The sequence below is a fragment of the Suncus etruscus genome, chromosome 1 (genome assembly GCF_024139225.1).
Source record: "Suncus etruscus isolate mSunEtr1 chromosome 1, mSunEtr1.pri.cur, whole genome shotgun sequence".
NCBI classification, from domain to species: Eukaryota; Metazoa; Chordata; class Mammalia; order Eulipotyphla; family Soricidae; genus Suncus; species Suncus etruscus.
In genome coordinates this window covers 106,479,428-106,506,043 of record NC_064848.1, presented here as the reverse complement: position 1 = coordinate 106,506,043, position 26,616 = coordinate 106,479,428, and the positions used below count along the sequence as shown (strand labels likewise).

General features: G+C 34.3%; 1 protein-coding gene across 1 annotated transcript in view; it reads right to left on the bottom strand.

Annotated features, from left to right (window-relative positions):
• CACNA2D1 (calcium voltage-gated channel auxiliary subunit alpha2delta 1) overlaps positions 1 to 20,598 on the bottom strand; it is a 394,888-nt gene extending 374,290 nt beyond the window's left edge. Inside the window, exon 1 of the mRNA XM_049776752.1 lies at positions 20,501 to 20,598. Coding sequence (XP_049632709.1) covers positions 20,501 to 20,598 — 98 coding nt within the window. The remainder of the gene's footprint in view (positions 1 to 20,500) is intronic.
• Between the last annotated feature and the right edge of the window lie 6,018 nt (positions 20,599 to 26,616).

Here is a 26,616-nt window from a genome sequence, read left to right as displayed (position 1 = left end):
AAATAGAAGGAATATTTTTCCCAGAGATAATCAATCAACGTCAACATTTTGATGCTCTTTGTTCCCGTTTTCAAAATCACTTTCAGATGGGGCCAGAGTAATAGCAAAGTGGTAGAGTGTTTGCCTTGCATGCAGCTGACCCAGGGGAGACTTGGGTTCGATCCCCAGTGTCCTATATAGTCCTCTGAGCCAGAGTGATTCCTGAGTGTATAGCTAGGAGTAACCTCTGAGAGTCCCTGGTTGTGGCCCAAAAACAAAAAAAAAACCTTTTCCTATGGTTCAACATAGATCATTAAAATTTATATATACATTTCAGATCACATGACAGAAACTCACCTATGCCATTACAAGCATTTTATAAACATATTTTACTAGCACCGATTATCTTATTATGTCTGCATTCTAAAAAACTTTTTCTATGTACAACACTTAAATCATTTTATTTTCTTGGCTAGATGCTTAAATTTAGAATTATTAAATAAAAGTTGAATTTTTAATTTCATATGCCTACATTATATAGTTATTTTTGATTAATAGAGATCTTAAAATATGAGTCATGAAAGTTAAATTTAGAAAAAATTAAATCGATAATCTATGTCCTGATATTAAAAATAATACCCATTATGATGGGATTTTTCTATTTCAAATCAATAATATTTAAATTATAATTTCTCAACTTCATTTCATTTTTAATCTCAAATTTGGGAGAGGGTAGTCACACCCAGCAGCATTCAAGTTACTCCTAGCTCTACTCTCAAAAATCGCTCCTGGCAGGCTTGGTAGACAAAAAGGATGCCTGGAATCAAACCACTCTCTTTCTGCATTCAAGTCAAACACCCTACATCCATGCTATCTCTCCGGCCCCATCAATTTTATAAAAAATAATTTAAGTGTGTATTATTTTATAACCACAGAAATATAATAAAATCCTAGTAAAATTGGTTAATTGTTTATATTCAAGTTTTTCATTCCCTCTAAAAATCGACATTATATCTATCGGTTTATTATTTCTCTTTTATTAATACCAAATAATTTGCTCCTTTGTGAGTACTTGGAAGGATGATGCAGAAATTTACTATTGATGAAGAAAATGAAAAAATTTTATAAACCATGAATACTTTAATTTAAACATGTGTATCTTCTTTATCTTCTTTCCTTCTTTCTTTAGATACTTCAGAATTCCACTACTACTACTACTACCACTTAAATGTCACTGACTCAATAAAATTTCCATGAAATGTGAGGAGAAAGTAAAGAACATAAGAAACGGGTTTAAATTATTTGTATTTATTTGCATGTGTATATATTTGTCTATACACATCTCATTTTACACAACTAAAGTAGTAATATTTATTTTAAATGTATGAATATATTTTTAAAATATAAGTAAAGATAAAGAAAAACCTAAAATAGAGCATAATTGAAATTTACAGAACCATTAAAAATGTTATACTCCATACTATTCTATTACACTTTAGTGATGTTATGTTAGTAAACATTAAAATATTTTTTTAAAATACCATAAAAGTTAATGTTCTTATTACTGTAATTATATAAATATCAAGAGTAAATCACATTAAAATGTCTATAACTGGGTTCAGATATAAAATCTACAACAGAAGCTTGTTCCGTTATTGATTCTATCAAGTATTTTAGATATTCATCTATAGATAGCCAGTAAATAATTGATTATTTATGAGTTCAGTGCCCCAAAATTAACACAGAACAACTTGCTGCAAAATTTAAAGATTTAGTCATTAGCTTTGTTTATACAAAACATGGGTAATCAATGTATTATTCCCAAAGAAGAATATCTAGAGAGAAGATGGAAATAAACAGTAGCTAAAAGTGTAGAAAAATACCTTTAAAGATGAGAGAGATGGAATCTAAAATAATAGTAACAACAGTAAGTCCAGAGAAGGGAAGAATTTCCAAAGGGTGAAAAAGAAATAGATCCATTTGAAGTGTAAGAAAAAACAGCATGGAATATAGCAAAGAATAGAAATTCAAAAGCCTGTACTCCTCTTTGCTTGATTGTTTTTAGAAGAGATATGGGCTGTCTCTAATAGGAAAAACAACTTAAGGAGAGGAAAGAGTTTATCAATATACATTTAAATTTATTAATAAAATAAGGTCTAAGAAGACTTTAGTATTCTTTTTTTTTTTGGTTTTTGGGCCACACCTGACGGTGCTCAGGGGTTATTCCTGGCTATCTGCTCTCTGCTCAGAAATAGCTCCTGGCAGGCACGGGGGACCATATGGGACACCGGGATTCGAACCAACCACTTTTGGTCCTGGATCGACTGCTTGCAAGGCAAATGCCACTGTGCTATCTCTCTGGGCCCCTAAGAAGACTTTAGATTCATTAAATCTCCTTTGCTCACCATTTGTATTCCAAATATGAGAGCATGAGATAAGACTATACTACAGGGGAAACAATCCATGGTTAAGTAGGGAGTTAGTTCTTCCAAATAGAAGGAAGGAACATGTAAACAATTTAACATGTAAATGTAAATAACTGGAGCAATTAGATAAAAATCTAAAATAGCCATTCTAGTTGGTGTCCTTAATAGGAAATAGATATGAATAAATGATCAATAGTGGAACTTCAAAATCAATGACTGAAAATATCTAAGGATATAAAAATACATGCCACAGGTCATCAGTTTTCCTTGTAGGAAAGCAAGGCTTTTTGAAGGGACATCATAGACTTGGTGAAGGTGATAGGGAAAAACATTCAAATGCATATGAGGCAGATACCAGGAAGGAGGAATGCACAAGGAAAATTGAATTAGACATTTGAAAAATTGCAAGATCTCTATTGATTGTAAGTAACAAAATCAACCAAACATAGTCATTGCTATGTTCATAAGCAATGATTTTCTAAATCCATTTTTCATGGAACCAAATATTGGATTACAATATGTCTAGGAAAAATGTGATGTAAATATCACTGTACTGCCAAACTGCAAATCACTTTAATTCCTGTGTTTTGTCCTAATAATATTATTAAAGGATATGCCAAAAGACTAAATGAAAACAGAGGCTTGGATACAGATATTCCACTTGCAATCACTCAAAACATATGCTTCTCAAAAGAAAACAATCCTAAAGTCACTGTAAAATAAAACTTATCACTCTCATTTTAATTGCTGTTTAAAATATCTTTCACAAGTAGATACATTTTATAATATCTGGCCAACACAAAAAATAAATCAATTTATAACCTGCTGATCAATGTGCAATAGAATTTGACTACTAGAAATAGGTAGAGTGCTTCCATAAGAAAATATTAGATTTTCAAATCTGTTGTGTAAAGAACTCACTGTTAGAAACAATCCACCCTATGCTTCTGATCTCAAGAGGTAACAGATTTCAACGTTACAGCACAAGACAAGATCATGATTGATGGACAGGAGAGCAAGAAATCAATAGTATTTGTAGAGGAAAATGGTGAGAAACTAGCAATGAGATATTGGATAATGTCTGTTTGCAGTGAAAACATTTGTTTTTTTCTACCCATTGTCTCTCACTTTGCCACTCTCCTCTTGTAGCTATAGATTCCTTCAACTTCTTGATGCTATAAACCCTGGTCTGTTTTATTATAGTCTGATCTCTTTCGACTCCTATCTTGAAGATAGTTTTTGAAATCTGATTGGTTCTAAATCTATTTTTTCCTTGTTGTTGATGTTCATTCAAACTCTTATGGCTTTGCTATTATCTTTACAAATATTGGGCCAGAGAGATAGCATAAATGTAGGGCATTTGCCTTACATACAGAAGGATGGTGGTTCAAATTCTCGCATTCCATATGGTCCCCCAAGCCTGCCAGGAGCAATTTCTGAGCATATAGTCAGGGTTAACCCCTGAGCGCTGCTGGGTGTGACCAAACAACAACAACAACAACGAAACAAAAAAAAATCACAAATATTATCCCTACATGTGATGTTCCATTGTTTTTAGGTTTGAGTCACACACACTGAGTAAGTCTGTGCTCAGTGCTTATTGATTACTCTGTGTTCAGGGATATTACTGAAAGTGCTGAGGGAACTATATGTAGTGCTAGTGAGTAAGCCTGTCTTAGCCAAATGCAAAGCAAGTGCCCTACATTTCACATTATCTCTCGAGTCTCCTCCCATTATACTTTACCTATTATTTACTGGATCATTCTACTTTTTCTTTTTTTTTTAATATCTTTATTTAAGCACCATGATAATAAGCATGTTTGTAGTTGAGTTTCAGTCATAGAAAGAACATCCTCCTTCCCCTGTGCAACATTCCCACCACCAATACCATCCCCAACCCCCTCCTCCCTATACCCTGTCTGTATTCGAGATAGGCATTCTACTTCTCTCATTCATTGACATTGTCATGATAGTTCTTTTTTTTTTGTTTGTTATTTTGTTTTTTTGTTTTTTTTTTTTTTGGTTTTTGGGCCACACCCGGTAACGCTCAGGGGTTACTCCTGGCTATACGCTCAGAAGTCGCTCCTGGCTTGGGGGACCATATGGGACGCCGGGGGATCGAACCGCGGTCCGTCTCCTAGGCTAGCGCAGGTAAGGCAGGCACCTTACCTCCAGCGCCACCGCCCGGCCCCATGATAGTTCTTAGTGTAGTTATTTCTCTACCTGCATTCACTACTCTTTGTGGTGAGCTTCATATCGTGAGCTGGTCCTTCTGGCTTCATTGCCATTGTCTCTGGACATTATTACAATAATGTCTTTTATTTTTCTTTTCTTTTTATTTTTACATTTCTTTCAGGTTCTCATGTTTAATGGCATAAGTTTCTCAAAGTAATCTCTGATTACCCTTTGAATCTCTGTATTATCAATAGTAAACTCTCTCCCCCTTTTCATTTGTAATCTGGTTTATTAAGTTTCTCTCTCCCTATCTTTGTGAGTTTTGCTTGTGGTTTATCAATCTTGTTTATTTTTTATTGATTTTGAGAGAGATAATTGTCATAGGATTTAAAGCCATCTTTGTGTAAAAATTTGGTGTGTCTTTAGGCCTGTCTTGTATTAAAGTAGACCTTTCTCAGCCTATTTTCTAATATCATTCTATTTTTCCACTGTACATATAGCAAAACTGTTGTTACTGGAAGAAATTTTGAGAGGAGAGAAAGAGTAGACTAAATGTTCAAGAGAGAACACTATACTACCAGAGTAAAAAAAAAAAATGACTAGATCGTTCAATTTTTATATCCTACTATTCTTTTCAAGGTATCTGTAAAATTAAACTGTTAATCCCATAATACTAGCTCCCTGTGTTCTGTTTTTTGACACACCTCAGCTCTACTGGTCCATGCCATCATTTTTTTATCTTATTTTTCCTCCAATTCATCGCAAAATAATAGTATTTTACCTCTCTTATCAATAGGTAGCTGATGACTTACTGCACCCACACCTTATTTTGTTTCAAAATCTATGTTCCAGTAGTCTGTATTCCTTCACTATACTATCCTAAAAGATATGTATCCTTCCCATAAATGTAAAAATAAACAGAGAATTTAAATATGCCTTGTAGCTTCTTTATTTTCAGTTCAAACATTTTCAGACATTCCTGTATGCTGACCATCCTATTCCATATTCTGTTTTTACTCAAAATCTCTCCATGAGATCAATCTTCTATCTTCAGTGTAAATGGATACAGCAGATAAACACATACACAATTACCCAAACTAAATATAACCTCTGCTATCCACTAAAAATGAAATTGTTAGTTAAGCTTGTTTTCCAACATTGTTTCTTGATTAGATGGATATATTGCTAACCTTAATTATCATCAATTTCTCAATATTTCCATTATAATGTTTTTATAGTGCATAACAGGCATACAAGTATTAAGTAAATAGAAAAAAATGTTTTGGAATCAATATTGTTATTTTTGAAAGCATAGTTTTTCTACTGAAGGCTCATACAGCAATTCATTTTTCAAACAAATTGTCCATTTTGCTTATTATCCACACCAGAAAAAAATATATTCTGGACCTATATGTCTACTGGCTGCTCCCACTTTCAATAAACAATTTTAAGATATAAATTTAATACTGAAATCTAAATTAAATCTTACTCCAATAATAAAGGAATTATTAAACCTTTATTAAATTAGCAATTTAAAATTTAAACATTTATGTACATAGTGGATGTCATAGAAAACATATTTAGATTTTGGAATATTTAGATCTTGAAATCCAAATCTGCACCTATTTCTCATTACAGTCTCAAATGACAGAGTAAGCTATTTTGTCTCCAACTGACAGATGTGTTCAAATACAGCTTAACTTGGAAAAACTCACTTCTTGTCAGATAAGAAGTATCTCTTAGAACTAAGGTTCTACACCTGCTTCATAATGCTTAACAACAATTATTAAAAAAAAAAACAAATGTTTAAATATTATTTTTCTCAAATTCTTTAGAAAAATTGCTCGCTATAAAACTAATATTGTTCCTTGAGGCTTGATTTTTTTCTGTAATATGGCTTTCAAAAGAACAGTGAGGGGCCAGAATGATAGCACAGAGATAGTTTGCCTTTCATGCAGCCAACCCAGGATGGACAGAGGTTTGATCCCTGACATCCCATATGGTCTAGCAAGCCTGCCAGGGGGCGATTTCTGAGTACAGAGACAGGAGTAACAACTCAGAGCCACAGTCAGAGGTTCAAAAAGAAACAAAAAAATAAAAAACAAAAGAATAGTGAGTTGTTGAAGACTTTGCTTTTAATAAGTGTACAATTCATTTTATTTTGTAAGCATTTGAGGATTATTAATTTAATAAAAGCACAATTTTCACTGCTAAATCTATTGAATATTGTATCTATTGAGTATAGACTGTTAAGTCTACACTGTTAACTATTTAATTGTTTTAATACTACAAACAGAATTTGCTTTTTTACTGTAGAATAAAGAATAAGCCAATAGGTTAAATGACTGAAACAAATTATTTTCTTAAAATTCTATTAAAATATGGATAACAACAAGATAAATTTAATGTGGTATAAGAGGAGATGTAAACCTAGAATTGCTTGTGAGACAATGATTATAATATGAACTGTGTTCACAATTTAACCCATTTCTCAATAAACTGCTGCTTTGTTTCTTAAGATGTTTCATCTTGTAAAATGCATTAGTATTCCATCTTTGTATACAGTAAATCCCATAAGAAATGTAGAAAGGAATGTGATCATGTTCATGAAAGTTGACAAGTAAAAAATGGATCTATCCAAAATCTGATTCTTTAGATGTTCATGTTCCTGCCTTTATCTTTTTGTTGTCCTTACATAACTCTCAAGCAAGTGTGTACTTAACCCATTTACAAATACACATATTATCAAAGACCAAAAAAACTTCATAAGATCTACTTTCTCATCATTTTGTACTGACTGTTTTATTTATTCCAACATTTTTCATTGTTTCTTTAATATTTTTGCCTCAGCTGTGGCAGTTTGCTTTCATCTTCCATGAAAAAAAAAAAGAGCAATACACTTTAGGACTGTTAATAACGTTTTTCATGAATTAGATTGAGGGAGAGGGTTCTCATACAAGGGATTTGCTCTCTAGAGCCTTGAAGGCTTTGTTTTTATTCTTCTACATCACAATAAATTACAACCTCCAGCATAGACTCTCCGTAACCTAGCACCAAGAGGTGTCCCACATGACCATACAATTTGCTGCTGATATTTTATGAAGCAAATGAGCTGAATTTGTAATTGCTATTATAAAAACTTCATTAACTTTTATTAAAGTTATTTTCTTTCAATGTTTATCTTTTTTCTTAGTCACTATGAAATGCTAATAAAATATATGTAGCCTAATTCAAACACATATTAATCAATGTCAATTTTTGTCTTCACTAAATTATTAAAATATTCACAATACATTTGATACTACAAAATAGTCAAATGCTAATTATATTTGAATTCTCCCTTAAATGACCATTCACTTTTTCATGTGTAGTTAAGTCATTTTACACACTCACAAACATGTTTTGTCATATTGTTTAACTGTGTTTTCCACAGCCAGAAATTAGAGCTAAGCCACTATTTCTTTTCTTAGTGTTTCTAATGCATATACTAAGTTACAAAATGTCACAATATTTTTCCATCAAAACTTAATTGTGCTAGAGCTCTGCAGAGATGCCAAACGACCAAAATTCTAGAAATGACAGTATTTGAACTGTTATCTCCAGGAGATTTTTTTTTTTTTTAGTGAAAATGGGTATCCTCCACCCACCTTCTCATACTTACAGAAGTTCTAATAATCAAAATCATGCCCACAAAAGCTTCAATATCAGCCACAGAGCTTGGAATTCATTGACAGCACAGTCACAAACACAGCTGCATGAAAAATCCATTTTTTTCAATACTGTCCTCCTGGTAGAATCACAGCAATCTAGACATCAATATGAATTCAAAACTTTAATGTTTAATAATAAAACAATAATAGAAAATAAACTAGCTATAAACCACTAAGCAAAACTTCTGACAATAACTTAACATCCTCATTGCAAGTTACAATAATTTTCATAAATTTTCAATTACTGTATTTTCTAAAAGCAGATTAATTTCCAGTTACCTTAAACAGCAATATAAAATATATTATTTTGTCACTGCCAATGGGGTAGGCTTGGAAATGGATGGAAATCTTAGGATGTGGTGGGAATTTTACATCAATGATGGGATTGCTCTTGTAACAAGTATATTATGAAAAATTATGTAATACATGGTCGATAAATAATGTATTTTACTTTTTAAAAAAGAGAGATGGAAAAATCTTAGACAAACCACAACATAAAGGTTTATGTTCTCTGAGACTCGTTGCAGTTCAGAACAAACAGTAAATGTTAAATAAATAAAAGATAACATTGCACACTTATATGTCACCTAAGATGATCTTAACACAGTATATGGATAAGCTTCCTGAATCCTACAAAGATCAACTGAAACAGATGCTGCAGTGAGTACTACTTTAGAGTTTAGAAAAAACAGACATAGCAAAGATATGGCACAGGCCTAAGACCACAATTAGAGCAATTTCCATTAGGAGGTAAAAATATTTTTTAATAAATACTTTCATTTCAGGGATATGAAACATGACTTGTTCTCATTAGATGACAGATAATAGTCATCATCACCTTTCAATATTTAATATATTTTTATTTTATATTTTATAAATATATATAATATATATATATTTATAAATGTCTTAAAACTTAAAATTTATCTACCTGAATTTTATAAATGACAATTATAGAAAAATTTTATTTAGCATGGTAGGAATAAAAACTATAGTTAAAATTAAGGATTCAAACAACAAAAATTTCTGTCTTTCTTCCTTTATAATGTCTGTGAAAAATTTGCACACAAAATATTTCAACACTAAATTTTTCCTCAAATTAAAATTGTGAGTAGTAATCAAGTTTATCAAATAAACAAGCAATAATTACTTACAAAGCAGCAAAACTGATTACTTTTACTGACACTGACTTCCTCAGAAATAGTTATATAGCAAACTGATTCATACTCAAATTATACTTTTGAGATAAAGTCGAGGGTTAAATTTAGAGTCAGTCATTATGTATTTGTAAATAGAATTTTTCTATAACAACATGTAATATTTAAATATAAATGGAAAATTTTTATTTATTTTATTTTATTTTATTACCAAAGTACAAATTCAGATACACAAAGAAATGTATGAATATAAAAGTGTGAGCCAAGATAAACACATACAGAAATTATTTAAAGACAACCAATCCCTTAAGCTGGAGAGCTAGTACAAGAAATAAATTATCAGTTGAAGTTTACATGTTACTTTTCTTTTTAGTCTTAGGGTTTTTGTTTTTGTTTTTGTTTGTGCTTTGTTTGTTTGGGTTCTGTGTCCCACTCAGACATGCTAAGATTTATTCCTGGCTCTGCACTCGGGGATCTTCCTCACAGTCCTTGGGTAACATAAAAGATGCTGGAGAGTGAACCTAGGGCAATTACAAGGCAAGCCCCTTACTAACTGTACTCTTTCCACACTTTCTCAATATTTGAAATATATAATAGTCACTCTTACTGAAAATCTCATTTATGTTGAGGTTTATTTCTTTTACTAGTAAAAATAATTCTCTTATAACAAAAAAAAAACATAGAAACTGATCACTTTGTCATGTTAGAAACAGATCAGAAAGATTTAATAAGCTCTAGCTTTTAAAGGGCACTTCTTTGGTGGGAGGGTTTTGCCCTAAGACAGCAAGTGCCATGTAACCCATAATCTTTATGAAATGCAAAAGAATCATGAAGCAGCCAGTGACATGAATTAAACATCAACATTCCGAACGGACTATTGTAGGCTTCTATTTTTGTTTTCATTAATGATCATTCTGTCATTCTTCCTAGTACTCCAGTTAGAGAACATCCCCCTGTGGATTTCAACAAGCCGTTTTAAAGCAGCCACCCTTTATTATATTTTGATAACCTAGAGATTTCTGAATCACATCCTTGAATAACATGTGACTAAGAAGCCTCCCACAAGCCTGAAGACACATATAGTTTTGCTCAAAATGTTTCTCAGTGTGTGTGTGTGTGTGTGTGTGTGTGTGTGAGAGAGAGAGAGAGAGAGAGAAGAGAGAGAGAAGAGAGAGAGGACACACAGAGAGAATAGACTTCTTCCTCACACTTCTGAATACACAAAAGAATGTGAGTGTGAGCAAGGCGTAGGAATTCATGATCTCTACTTTTGCTCACTTGTCCTAGGGTACTGTCAAATCTCTTGCTCTTTGCACACTGCTAGTGGGCCTGTCAGCTGTTCTTGGTGTATTTCACAAAGATCTGATCATCTTTTCCTGGCCCCTAATCCCATCAGAAAGATCTTGGGGGACAAGAGAGATAGCACAGCAGTAGGGCATTTGCCTTGCATGCAGCTGATCCAGGACCGACAGTGGTTTGAATCCCAGCATCCAAATGGTCCCTTGTGCCTGCCAGGACAAATTCTGAGCACAGAGTCAGGAGTAACCCCTGAGCATCACCAGGTGTGATCCAAAAAACAAAAATTAAAAATAATAAGGGGCTGGAGGGATAGCAAGGAGGTAAGGTGTTTGCCTTTCATGCAGAAGGTCGTTGGTTAGAATCCCGGCGTCCCATATGGTCCCCTGTGCCTGCCAGGAGCAATTTCTGAGCATGAAGCCAAACCCCTGAGCACTGCCAGGTATGACCTAAAAACCACAATAAATAAATAAATTAATTAATTAAAAATAATAAAATAAAGGTCTTGGCCTCCTTAGCACTTTTAGTCACTTTTGAATATTCTTTAATTGAATGCTTCAATAAAGTTTCTCAATAAATAATTATCTAACAAAAGCAATAAGCATGGGGCTGGCGTGGTGGCGCTAGAGGTAAGGCATCTGCCTTGCCAGCACTAGCCTACTACGGACCACGGTTCGATTCCCCGGCGTCCCATATGGTCCCCCAAGCCAGGAGCGACTTCTGAGCACATAGCCAGGAGTAACCCCTGAGCGTCACCGGGTGTGGCCCAAAAACAAAACAAAACAAACACACAAACAAAAGCAATAAGCATTATTTCAGTTCCATAAATGTGCAAGCAGAAATCCATGTGGTCTTCTTAGCTCCATTTTCTATTTCCTAGTGTTTTGATTACCCAGGAACATGCTCATGCCAACTATCACTCATATTTCCTGTTTCAAAAATCTATTACCATCCTGAAAAACTTCATTTGAAATTACATTGAGAAATGTCTTGGCACAAAAGAAACCATAGTGAACACAACTTGCAAGTAATTAAGTAAACATCAGAAATGAGAGCTCTGCTTTCTATGCATTTAATATTTGGAGGGCTGTTGAGGAAGGCTGCTCGGGGCTAAATACTGGCTCTGTGCAAAGTGGTCACTCCTGCCAGGCTTAGGGAACCCAAAGCTGGGGAATGATCTGGGTTGGATGCATGCAAGGCAAGTACCCTTCCCTCTGAACTATCATTCTGAACCCTTTTTTTAATATTTCATTGATTATCATCACTTTGGAATTTATTAATGAAGCTACAAAACCTTGAGGAAAAATAGTCTTTAGATATCCAATAAATGCTATAAAGAATAATCATTTAAGTAAATTATTATATAAATTATAATGGATGCTTCTGACAAAATAATGAAGGCATGTTCCATATGTTTTCAGTTTATACTTATATTTAACCACAATAAAAGCTGTTAGTCCAACTATATAAAACATCAAAGACAGATTCATTGATTCTCCTTGCTATTAAAAGAAAGCAATGTTATTACCACTATGGGGTAAATGGATGAAAATGATTAAGAAATATTCTCATTAAGTTTAATAGAAATATTTCCTGACCATTGGCAGGCATAGTGGCACGGAGCAGTAAGGCATCTGCCTTGCCAGCACTAGTCTAGGACTAACCGCAGTTTGAGTCCCATATGGTCCCCCAAGCCAGGAGCGATTTCTGAGCACATAGCCAGGAGTAACCCCTGAGTGTCACCAGGAGTGGCCCAAAAAATACAAAATAAAATAAAACAAAAAGAAACATTTCCTGACCAAGATGCAACCACATATAGTATATAGGCCATATATCTTTACTTAGTTTATATTCCAGAATCTGAGTTTAGATATTACAATTACACTGGGTTTGTCCCAAACCCAGATCTACTCATTATGGATTGAAGAAAAATCCAATACTTAAGGACAGAAGTAAAGCTGGAGTTAATAGTCAAAAAAGCAGTACAGGAAAACTGGTTCAAAGTAATTAGGCAGAATAAAAAGAAAGAATCTAGAAAAAAGAACAGTACCTGGAGTCAAGAATGTAGTAAGTCAAGAATGTAGTAAACACTGAAGATGGAAGGAACAACCTTAGAATTCCAGGCAATAGACATAGCCTGAAAATTTCTTAAAGTGATTAATCAACTTATAAAGTTCTTCTGATCTTTCAACCTGTAGGCACAATGGGAGCTGCTAAAAGTAGTAACTGATAACAGATGTAGTATCACCATTTCACTTACTTTAAAGACCTCTATTATATAATATATTCCCATATTCCAATAAGCATAGGGTATCATGGAATACCATAACAATAGAAAATCAATTTGATACCTGGTTACTTTATGTCTGAGGTTTAATAGTAATACATTTTATGTTACATTAATTCCAGGTCTCAAATTAGAACATGTTCCTGATTCTATCCATCACATTCTTTATGTAAAAATGTTCTCTAGGAAATCATTTTGGATACATTCAAGAACATTGTACATTGATTCTATTAGAAAAAGAAAGTCATTGTCAGAATTATATAATGATATTCTCATATTTATCCAAGTGTGTCTTGTTCTCTAGGTTTTTTCTTATTTTATAGAGAAAACTTTATAAAATAAATGAGAAGCAAATATTATTATTTTAATAATTCTATTTATTATTTAGGAGAACATTAATGTTCTAATTAATATTTTAATATTTCTATTATTTTAATAGAAAAATAATGCATTGTGCTATCATTAGACTCCCTTTCATTAAACACATCTAGAAAAGCAAATAGCCCAAGAAAAAGAACATATTCCTAGTTTACTAACACTGAATTACAGAGCCAATAGAATAAATAAGGTTAAACAAAGGGAAAGTAAACTAAAGGAACTGAAAGAGATTCTGTGGACCCATAGTAAAATAAAAAGAAGATTCGTTGAGATAATATTTTGTAATCTAAATTAGAGTGTTTGCCTTGTACATAGTAGAAATGGGTTAGATGGCTTGCATTGCACTTTGAGCACTAGCAAAGGTCTCAGAGCAGAGAGCAAGAGTGTTCATGGAAGCATATATATAGTCCCCAATTGCCCAAAAATAAAAGACAAAAATTTACTGTTGAATATCTGAAAATACTTCGCAGTAATCTAAAATTCAAGTAATGCACTATCTGTTATTGTCTAATATTGCGATTTTAAATTTATCTAATTAACAGTTTTATAAACAAAAATGTCATAGCATTTCTTCCACTAATAATAGAAAGTAGAATTGCATTAATCTAATTTATATGGAATTGTGAAGGCAAAACATAAAATAGTTTTATTTACAAGAAAGTATGGTTTTGTTTATATTTAATTTATTGTTAGGAAAAGTCAGGCCCACTGATCTTTATTGCTCAAATATTTATCTTTTCATTGCATACAAAGGACTGGAACAACATCAATTTTGCTCTACTGATGAATGACAGATCAATAATAAATAGTGATTTGTTTCTAGTAGTTATTTGGCTCCTCGGATAAGAATGGAGCACACATTTGTATATCTCTACATTTTAGTATTTGTACATTAGCATATATAAATATCTTTTTAGAAAATGCAATTGTTTTAAAATAATTTTAAAATACATTAGTGAAATGTCCTTGCATATGCTTCTTCTCAGCTTCAAGCATCTATTTCTCATATTCATCTGAGGTGCTCCATATAAATAATAATGAGATATTTCAACAAGAGTTGCTTGATTAGCATGAGTCTCTAAGTTTTCTTAAATTGCTCCCAAGCATCACTTAAGTGACCCTAGAAGTGCAAGGACTCCTTGGGCCGCGCAGCTAAAACTTAAAACTGCAAGTCCTAAGCTGTACTACATTCTCATTACCTGCAATTGAACCACTGACTCGAGAGGCCAAGAATTTTTGGAATAGAACTCAGGGATTCTTGAGATCCTCTAAAGATTCTATTTTTTAAATAAAAAAAATAAAAAAGACAAGAAAACCTGGAGGCCACATACAGAAATACGTAGGGGCTAATCATGGCATCATCCTCAGTACGGAGTACAAAAATCCAGGCCTCCCATAGGTAAAGATTTGCGGTCCAGTCTTTTAAACCATTATCCTGGACTCATAAATTATTTTCTTTTAAACATAGTGAATGTGCAGTCAAATTACTACAAGAAGGTTGTCTTTATATTCCTTACTGAAGGGGTGATTAGTCACCAATATTTCAGGTAATGATCTGAAGAACACATGACTTTTTCACACTCATATATAAAAATGAACCCAATGGCAAACACAGTCACATATTTAGTAACAGGACTCAATTCAGAGTCAGGTGATAATATCATAAATATATGATCTAGTATAGATCACTATAAATTATTTTACACTGGAATGCAACCTTCTCAAGTTTTTGTTATTTTCTTTGTTTTTGTTTTTTTTTTGTTTTTGTTTGTTTGTTTGTTTGTTTTTAAGTCACACCCGGCAGTACTCAGAGGTTACTCCTAGCTCTATGCTCAGAAATCACTCCTAGCAGACATGGGGGACCATATGGGATGCTGGGATTTGAACCGATGACCTTCTGCATGAAAGGCAAACGCCTTACCTCCATGCTACCTCTCCGGTTCCGGTTGGTCCCTTTGTTATTTTCTTTAGTTTTAACGAAGCAGATGCTTTAATTATATCCATCACTTTAGTTTTTTGAAATTGTTGCTATGCTAGAATTGGACATGCCTGATTGGTGAGCCATAACCAATCCTGATATTCCACTGCTGAGATACATGAGCACTTTTTATTTTGTTTCTAGGTCAATCATTCAATTTGGTCTTTTACTACCAACATTGATAGTAATTTTTTTTTTGCATCTAGAAGCAATATTTAGCAAAATAATGCAAAATTAAATTAAGCATAAGGAAAAATGATACTAGTAAGAGAAAGAGCAAACAGAAATGCATGAAGTGCTTTCAGAGTGAACGCTATACTTTTTATGGAAAGATATCACAGGTAACAAAATTCTAGAATGTCTCTCATACATATGGTTTATCATGGACAAATATATGTTCATGATTTCTCAGACAAATATCATTCTAAGCCAATGATTTTCAAATTATTATCAAAATAATTTGATACCTGTAGTTTGAAACCAATTAATTGCCGTTTGAAAAATGCATTTTGAAAAAAATTAATTGAGCAACAATAACTCTCTGAGGTGGGAAGGAAATTTCTGCAGAACAATGCTGTCTGATTTGAGGTAAAAAAATTTCAATCGTGAATCTGTCACTTTATGTAGAATGTGACACAATTGAATAGCAAGTTCTTCCCTGCTACTTCACCTCTCTGCAATGCTTTTCTTCTGACTCTTAATTTCCAGGTAAATATTATCACCTCACAGGCTCATTCCAACTAGTTGAATTCATCATTGACCTGCTTTCTCTCTTTCATATCAGATTTTATTGTTTCCTCAAGATACTCACAGCCTTTAATTATTATAATTATATTATCTTATTTCTTGTTTTCAGTCCCTTTAGTAGGAACACACACAACAAAATGGTCTTTCTCATCTGAATTCAAAAGTACCGAGTTTTCATTTAATTAAAATAGTTGCCAAAAAATACTGATTGATAAGTAAATGATTCTCTGGAAAAAACAGAATAGTCAATTAAGGATATTTGCATTTGGGCATGAGGCTGAGAAACAAGATTTTAATTGAATAAACATGATCTTATATTCACTAACTTCTAAACACAAAAGAAAATGTGGATGAGAAAAACATTAATTAACACAGAGAACAGAGTTTCTACTACAGTCACAATGCAAAGCACTTCTAATATAGCTTTTTGAGTTTTCATAGTAAATGTCCAATTATTTCAGATCACTTTGGTATAAGAAAAATAAAAGAATTATAGTTTCCCTAGAATGAAAAGTAGTTCTCTGAGCACTGATACAAATGATCCCTTAGCACAAAACCAAGAGTAAGCCCTGAGTACAACTGGGTGTGGTTCAAAAAGTAAAACAGAAAAATTTATTTATGTTTGCAATATGATGTCTAAATAACATTACAAAGGAACAACCAATATCATTTTTTCAATATGAAAACTTTATACAACTCCGTCATATCATAATAGGTAAAATATCACGTGTAGCCCCCAAACAAAATACAATAAAAAGCAAAATTTTCACTATATTTCTATGAATTTTTATAATAAAAATTTTACAAGATATTAAAATTAGTTGTGTATCATTTTAATATGTGATGTTTGCATAACATAGTCATGCTCACTTTTTACTTATAATTCATATTTCAGAATAATAAACTCAAAACAAAATATATAAACCAGGTATTAAGACAAAAATATTTTAAGATGTAACTCTAGCAGCATTTCCATGTCACTAAAATATTCCCATTTTTTTTCTGAAAAATACTATGAAAGTTTTCATAGCTTTTAAATTGCATAAGTCAGTTCTCTAAGTAACGTTTAAAACAATTAGAATAAGGAAAATAAAAATACGTTCATTAGGTAAATTATCATTCTGTATAAAATAATGGCATTATATGTGGAATGCAGCTTGTTTTTAATGTTACCGCAAACACAAAAAAAGAATAACTTTAAAGCCAGTTAGATTGCTCAATGACTTAGAATATATGCTTTGATTCCTGGCATTATAGATCTGAAAGGTACTTGAGTACTCTTGAGTTCCTGAACACCATTGATGTGACACAAAAGCCAAAAAAAATAAAGCAGAATTAAAAATGTTACTAATATTTGTGAGATAGGGGCCAGAGGAATAGTACAGAGGGTAGGGTGGTTGCCTTGCATGTAACTTATTCTGGTTGAATCCCCTTATGGGGCATACCAAAAGGTCTCCAAGTTCTCAATGAGTAATTCCTGAGTTAAAGGCAAGAATTTGTGAAAATTGCTGGGTGTGACCCATTCACAAAAACTTTTATGATATACTTTACAGAAAATAATTCTGAGAACTATTTATAAAAACTTAAATATTGGGGCCAGAGATATAGCATGGGGGTAAGGCATTTGCCTTGCATGCAGAAGGATGGTGGTTCAAATCCCAGCATCCCATATGTTCCCCCAAGCGTGTCAGGAGCGATTTCTAAGAGTAGAGCCAGGAGTAATCTCTGAGTGCTGCCGGATGTGACCTAAAAACCAAAACAAAAAACAAAACAAACAAGAAAACTTAAATATTTGATAAAATGACAGGGAGTATTTACAGAGAATCTATAATAAATGGTTAAATATAACCCTGTATAGATTCAAGAGTTTGGCTTACAGTTTCTTATAAATATTTTATATATAATTAATGTTTTTGGTTTTGTGGGTCACACCCATTTGATGCTCATGGTTTACTCCTGGCTAAGTACTCATAAATTTCCCCTGGCTTAGGGGACCATATGGGATGCCGGAGGATCGAACTGTGGTCCTTCCTTGGCTAGTGCTTGCAAGGCAAACACCTTACCTCTGGTGCCACCTCTCCGGCCCCAATATTTTATATATAATTAATTTAATGTAAGTTTAAAAATGCTGATTACTAATATGAACAAGAACAATAACAAACAGAAGTTAATAGATATTCAAAATGACAGATTAAAATACCTTAATCTACTTAAACCTTTTCATTGCAAAGAAATCAATTGTAAGTGACTACAAGAAAAACTATATTCAGTTTTTAACAAGACAAAATATCCTACTCACATTTTTTAAAAAAAATAAACATCAAGACCACTTTATAAGTTTATAAACTAAGTGATTAAGCAAGATCAGTCTACTAGTCAAGCAAGCCTTATAAATTTGATTCATTTTTAAAATCTTAATTTTCTTCACTGTCAATTTTTCCATTTTAATTATTACAGGATCTCATACATTATGTATAATTTTAATAAAATACATTATATTGCTTGGTGATGAAGCAGGAGTTGTCAAGTAAAACATAATCATCTTTGTCTTTAACCTACCCATTGACATAAATAGGAAATAAAAACTAAGGTTATCTGCATCCTAAAAAGGCTTTTATAATATATTCTACTCATAACTTCCTAACTAATTTGAACTATAGTTTGATCTTAATTACAAATTTTTCTGGATTGAGGCTAGATTCATAAAAAAATCACTTTTATTCAGTAAATAAGTTCATTCATTACTCAACAAATAGGTTCAACATGATCACACAATTTAAGAATGAAAATAAGCAATTGATGTTTTAGTTGTTTTGAGACAAAAAGTAAGTTGCACTTTAATACCATACCAACTGAACTTTCTTCAGTGCACAGTTTTCTAATAAAAACTCCTCTTGGATAAAGAAGCCTATTTGAAAAAGACGTATTACTCATGGGAAGCCTTCCTTCTGTTGCCAACCAGAGGTTGAAAAGGGTCACTCCACATCAAACTGGACATGAGTGACATTCAAAGCAAACCAGCATTTATAGAATTCTCTTCCCAGGGAACAATATACTTCTTCTCCAAGGCAGTATAGATGTTTTAAGGTCAGAACACAATGTCTGTCAAATTCCACGTATGTTAAAGAGACAGGTAATTTAGGAGAAAATCTCTGACACTTAAAAGGGAATCATGCTTTCAGTATCCTCCACCTTTAACTTGACACCTAATTAAGCACCAACACAAAACAATATAATTGAACAGATGTACTAGTCATTAGCAGGAATTACCCATTCTCCTATCAAATTGGAGTGTTTGGAAAGGGCTCTATTTGTAATAGGCTGACTTAATTGCTTGAGTATTCCCCAGAGAAATGTACAAACAGATCAAGACATCTCACACACGCACACACATATGCAAACGCATAACACACTAAACACAGGCACGCCTTCTCAGCTTTAATCAAGGCCTTTGTCATTGTCACATTTATCATTCCAAATAAGAATGTATGGAGGCTACAACTAGTAATAGATTCAAATAGAGGGAACATTGAATAATTGAAAAATCATACTAGCGATTCAGGTTTAGCACACAATAATACTGTGTTCCTATAAAGCACTGTGCTTAATAAAATTATTGTTTACATTTTTGAGACCATAAACAAAAAATCTTCTAAAAATAAAAATATAAAAGTTTAGACTCACACAATATGAAAAAATTACACCTTACATACAACATGTCAATCTACTGTCACCAGATATGTGTCTGAAAATTTACTAGTAAAATTTTGTTCCGTCTCAAGGACCCATTTCATAATTATGACAATCCAGTGAACTGTTGACTAAATAAGCCAAGAATCAGCATTCAAAAATCTGAAATGTGATCAGCAAATCTGTACAAATCAGAGAATTCAAGGAATTAGCACAGTGAATTTGTGTTAATTCCGTGCTTTAACAGTTTTTTTTTCCAAGTTTTCTCGGATCCATATAAGAATCTATTGATTCAATGTATAGTTTTTCCTTATGAAAACCTTTATTAACATGTGTATTTAGAAAAATAAAAAATGGTGCTTCAGAGGTGGGTCGGGATGTACACACACTGATTCCTGCTGGTTTCTGCCGGAAGTCAGAAGGGCGCAGAAGCCATTTTGGGCCATGCAGTTTGCAGCTGCCTGAGACTGGATTTCATCAGTGTTCCTGCCTGTGATCCTGCCTGCTTCAAAGGTGGGTCGAGATGTACACACACTGATTCCTGGAGTCAGAAGGGCGCAGAAGCCATCTTGGGCCATATGGTTTCCAGCTGCCTGAGACTGGATTTCATCAGCATTCCTGCTGGTGATCCTGCCTGCTTCAGAGGTGGGTCGGGATGTAAACACACTGATTCCTACTGGTTTCTGCTGGGTGTCAGAAAGGCGCGGAAGACATCTTGGGCCATACTGCATCCAGCTGCCTGAGACTGGATTTCATCGGCTTTCCTGCAGGCCATTCTGCCTACTACAAAGAGTTCTTGGCTGGCTCCGCCCTCCTGCTGTGCCTTGGATGACCCTGAGGACTTGAAGGGAACTCTTTGCTTTGCTTCTCTGTCTTCCCTAAATACTTGAAGCTCTACTCAGAGGCCTAGGAAGCCCACCTCCAAAAAAATCTGTCATATAGAGGCCAAAGAAGAGCATGGGCACTCCGCTTCGCAGCAACACTCTTTCTAACCAATGAGCCCCACCACAACGTGCAGGAAAAATCACACTACAAGCTTACCAATGGGGAACCTCGCAGGCAAACACCATACACAGAGAATGAAGACGATAGTTCGGATGACCTAAAAAATTCCAACCATCTGATTAACCTCTCAGATAAAGAACTTAAAATAGCAATATGGAAGATGTTTGTAGAACTCAAAGAAAGCATATCGATCTGAACAGAACACAAAGACAGAAATCAGAAAACTTCAAACTAAAATAACAGATCTGAAAAACACAGTAGCTCAACTGAAAAACTCAATGGATGGCCTCGCCAGCAGGGTAACAGCAACTTAGGAGAGAATCAGAGTACTGGAAGATGAGATACAGAAAAACTCAACACAGCAGAAGAAAATGGAAAAGAACCTAAAGACAAACGATCATGCAATGGAAAAAGTTCTCAAGGAATGCAAACAGATGAAAATAGAAGTCTTTGATAAAATCAACAGAAACAACATAAGAATCATTGGAGTCCCAGAGACCCAGGTAGAAGATCTCCAGGAAGAATCAACTGTCAAAGACATCATCAAAGAGATACTCCCAGAGTTAAAGACTACATGCAATCAAATCCTGCATGCCTGAAGAGTTCCAGCTAAAAGATATCCAAAGAAAAACACCCCAAGACACATCCTTGTTACAATGATAAATCCAAAAGATAGAGATAGAATACTGAAAGCAGCAAGATCAAAAAGGTAAATTACATTGAAAGGAGCAGCCAAAAGATTACAGCAGACATGTCACAAGAAACTCTAAAGGCGAGAAGACAGTGGTGGGATATTGTGACAAGACTGAATAAAATCAATGCTTCACCAAGAATACTGCATCCAGCCCAACTCATGTTCAGGTTTGAAGGAAGAATACACAGCTTCATGGATAAACAACAGTTCAGAAACTTCACAGATGAAAAACCAGCCTTAAAGAAAAAACTGACAGGTCTACTCTAAGACAAGAAAGACACACAAACACAGCAAACTTATCTACAAAGATGACATTAAATCCTCTGACAATCATGTCCCTCAATGTCAATGGACTAAATTGACCAATTGAAAGACACAGAGTGGCAAAATGGGTCAAAAAGATGAACCCAACCTTCTGCTGCCTACAAGAAACACATTTGAATAGTCAGAACAAACATAAACTCAAAATCAAAGGCTAGATAAAAATTATCCAAGCAAACAACACCCTAAAAAAAGCTGAGGTGGCCATATAAATATCTGATAACACCAACTTTATACTCAGAAAAGTGATAAGGGACAAAGATGGACACTATGTATTAATCAAGGGATATATGCAACAGGAAGAAATCAGACTATTAAACATATATGCACCCAATGAGAGACCAGCAAATTATCTTGTGCAGTTACTGACAAATTTGAAAGAAAATATCAATAATAACACAATAATTGTGGGAGACCTTGACACGGCCCTATCAACACTTGATAGGTCAACCAGACTGAAACCCAACAAAAACATACTAGCCATGAAAAGAGTAATGGAAGAAAAAAACCTGGATACACATTCTTCTCCAAGTACATGGGTCATTCTCCAGGATAGACTACATGCTGACACATAAAACATACTTCCATAAAATCAAGAGAATAGTAATCTTGCAGTCTACCTTTGCTGAGCACAAGGCTCTGAAATTAGATGTGAACTACAAAGGCACACAAAACAAAAACTTTAACAATTGGAAATTAAACACTCTGCTACTGAACAACCAGTGGGTCTGAGATGAAATAAAAAGGAAATCAAAACTTTCCTGGAAACAAATGATAATGAAGACACAAACTGCCAGAATCTCTGGGACACAGCAAAAGCGGTCCTGAGAGGAAAATTTATAGCTCTACAAGCACACATCAGGAAGGAAGAAGGGGCATACCTGAATAACTTAATGACGCAGCTCAAAAAACTAGAAAAATGACCAATAAAAGGAACCAAAAGTAGGGAGACAGAAGGAAATAACAAAGCTAAATGCAGAAATCAATGAAGTGGAAAACCAAAAAAACAATCTGAAAGATCAACAAAAGCAGAAGTTGGCTCTTTGAAAGAAAATAAACATGATTTATAGACCATTGGCAAAAGTCACAAAGAAAGAGAGAGATCTGATAACCTGTATTAGAAATGAAAAGGGGGAGATTACAGCAGATGTTGCAGAGATCCAAAGGATAATCAGAGACTACTTTGAGAAACTTTATGATACTAAATATGAGAACCTAGAAGAAATGGAAAAATTATTGGACACTTATAACCTTCCACAGTTAAGTAAGGAGGATGTAGCATATCTAAACACCCCTATCACTACTGAGGAAATTGAAACTGTAATCAAACATCTGCTCTAAAAGAAAAAGCCCAGGCCCAGATGAATTTCCTAATGAATTCTTTCAAATATTTCAAGAGGAGCTACTACCAATCCTAGCCAGGCTCTTCCATGAAATCAAAAAACGGGAGCACTCCAAAATATCTTTTATAAAGCCAACATCACCTTGATACCAAAACCAGACAGAGACGCTGCCAAAAAAGAAAATTACAGACCAATATCCCTGATGAATGGAGATGCAAAGATCTTCAACAAAAACCTGGCAAATAGGATCAAATGTATCATCTAGAAGATCATACACTACGACCAAGTAGGTTTTATCCCAGGAATGCAAGGATTGTTTAACATCTGTAAATCTATCATCATCATACACAACATCAAGAACAAGAAAAATAAAAATCACAAGGTCATATCAATAGATGCAGAGAAAGCATTTGATAAGGTCCAACACCCATTCCTGATCAAAACTCTCAGCAAGATGGGAATAAAAGGAACCTTTCTCAATCTATTTGAAGCCATCTACTACAAGGCAATGGCAAATATATTCTCAATGGAGAAAAACTAAAAGCCTTCCCTCTAAACTCTGGTACAAGACAAGGCTGTTCTCTCTCAACACTCTTCTTCAATATAGTACTGGAAGTGCTTGCTATTGCGATCAGGCAAGAAAAAGATATCAAGGGAATCCAGATAGGAAAGGAAGAATTCAAGCTCCCATTGTTTGGAGATGACATGATACTCTACATAGAAAACCCTAAAGACTCTAACAAAAAGCTTTTAGAAACAATACACTCATATAGCAAGATGTCAGGCTACAAAATCAACACACAGAAATCAATGGCCTTTTTTTTTTTTGGTTTTTGGGCCACACCCAGTAACGCTCAGGGGTTACTCCTGGCTATGTGCTCAGATGTCGCTCCTGGCTTGGGGGGACCATATGGGACGCCGGGGGATCGAACCGCGGTCCGTCCGAGGCTAGCGTAGGCAAGGCAGGCACCTTACCTTTAGCGCCACCGCCCGGCCCCTCAATGGCCTTTTTATACACCAATTATGATAGGGAAGAGAAGAAAGTCAAGAAGGCAATCCCATTCACATTAGTGCCACACAAAATCAAATACCTTGGAGTCAACTTGACCAAAGACGTGAAGGACATATACAAAGAAAACTATAAGGCTCTGCTCCAAGAAATAAGAACGGAAAGACAGAAATGAAAACATATATCCTGATTATGGATTGGCAGGATTAACATCATTAAAATGGCAATACTCCCCAAAGCATTATACAGATTTAATGCGATCCCCTTAAAAATACCCATGACATTTTTCAAAGAAGTGGATCAAACACTTATGAAGTTCATCTGGAACAATAAACACCCTCTAATAGCTAAAGCACTCCTAGGGAAAAAGAAAATGGGAGGAATTACTTTCCCCAACTTTAAACTTTACTACAAAGCATTAGTTATTAAAACAGCATGGTATTGGAATAAAGATAGACCCTCAGATCAGTGGAATAGGTTTAAGTTCTCAGACAATGTTCCCCAGACATACAATCACCTAATTTTTGACAAAGGAGCAAGAAATCCTAAGTGGAGTAGGGAAAACCTCTTCAACAAGTGGTGCTGGCAGAACTGGTTAGCCCCTTGCAAAAAAGTGAACATAGACCACCAGTTAACATCATGTACGAAGGTAAAATTCAAATGAATTAAAGACCTTCATATCAGACCTGATACCATAAGGTATATAGAACAACACGTCAGTAGAACACTCCATGACATTGAAAGTAAAGGCATCTTCAAGGAGGAAACTGCACTTTCCAAACAAGTGGAAGCAGAGATCAACAGATGGGAACACATTAAGCTGAGAAGCTTCTGCACCTCAAAAGAAATAGTGCCCAGAATACAAGAGCCACCCACCAAGTGGGAGAAACTATTCACCCAACACCCATCAGATAAGGGGCTAATATCCAAAATATACAGGGCACTAACAGATCTTTATAAGAAAAAACATCTAATCCCATCAAAAAAATGGGGAGAAGAAATGAACAGACATTTTGATAAAAAAGAAATACAAATGGCCAAAAGGCACATGAAAAAAATGCTCCTCATCACTAATCATCAGGGAGATGCAAATCAAAACAACAATGAGATACCATCTCACACCACAGAGATTGGCATACATAACAAAGAATGAAAATAATCAGTGCTGGCGGAGATGTGGAGAGAAAAGAACTCTTATCCACTGCTGGTGGGAATGTCATCTAGTCCAACCTCTATGGAAAGCGATATGGAGATTCCTCCAGAATCTGGAAATTGAGCTCCCATTAGACCCAGCTTTTCCACTCCTAGGGATATACCCTAAGAACACAAGAATACAATACAAAAACCCCTTCCTCACACCTATATTTATTGCAGCACTATTCACAATAGCCAGGCTCTGGAAACAACCAAGATGCCCTTCAACAGACGAATGGCTAAAGAAACAGTGGTACATATACACAATGGAATATTATGCAGCCGTCAGGAGAGATGAAGTCATGAAATTTTCCTATACATGGATGTACATGGAATCTATCATGCTGAATGAAATAAGTCAGAGGGACAGAGAGAGATGCAGAATAGTCTCACTCATCTATGGGTTTTAAGAAAAATAAAACTCATTTTTGCAACAATCCTCAGAGACAATGAGAGGATAGTTGGAACTTCCAGCTCACTTCATGAAGCTCACTCACAAAGAGTGGTGAGTGCAGTTATAGAAATAACTACACAGAGAACTACCATAATCATGGGAATGAATGAGGGAACTGGAAAGCCTGTCTGGAGTACAGGTAGGGATAGGGTGGGATGGAGGGAGATTTGGGACATTGGTGGTGGAAATGTTGCACTGGTGAAGGGGGGTGTTCTTTACATGACTGAAACCTAATGATAATCATATTTGTAATCAAGATGTTAAAATAAGTAAATAATAGAAAAAAAGAAAAAGAATAACAAAAAATAGTAGCTGAATTTCTATTCTTGTTGTTTGGGGGTTTTTTTTGTTTTTTTTTGGTTTGGTTTCGTTGACTTAGGTTCTTTGTTTGTTTTCACAACACCCAGCTGTGTTCAGGGCTTACTTATGGCCTTGAACTTAAAGAATACTCCTGGCAGAACTCAGAAGGCCATTTGTAGTACTGATAATCAGACCTATGTCAACTGTGAACAAGGCAAGACTCTTAACCTCTATAATATCTTTCTATTCCCAGTACTTCAAACATTTTAAAAAATTATATGGGGAGGAAAATAGTATAGCAAGGAAGGTTCTTTCCTTAAACACAGCCAATCCAATTTCAATTTCCAGAACCCCATATGATCTTTGAGCCTACCAGGATTGATTACTTAGTGAAGAGCCAGGAGTAAACCCTGAGAAATGTCAGTTGTGTTTAAACAACAAAACCAAGAGAGCATAAAAACCGGCTATCCTTT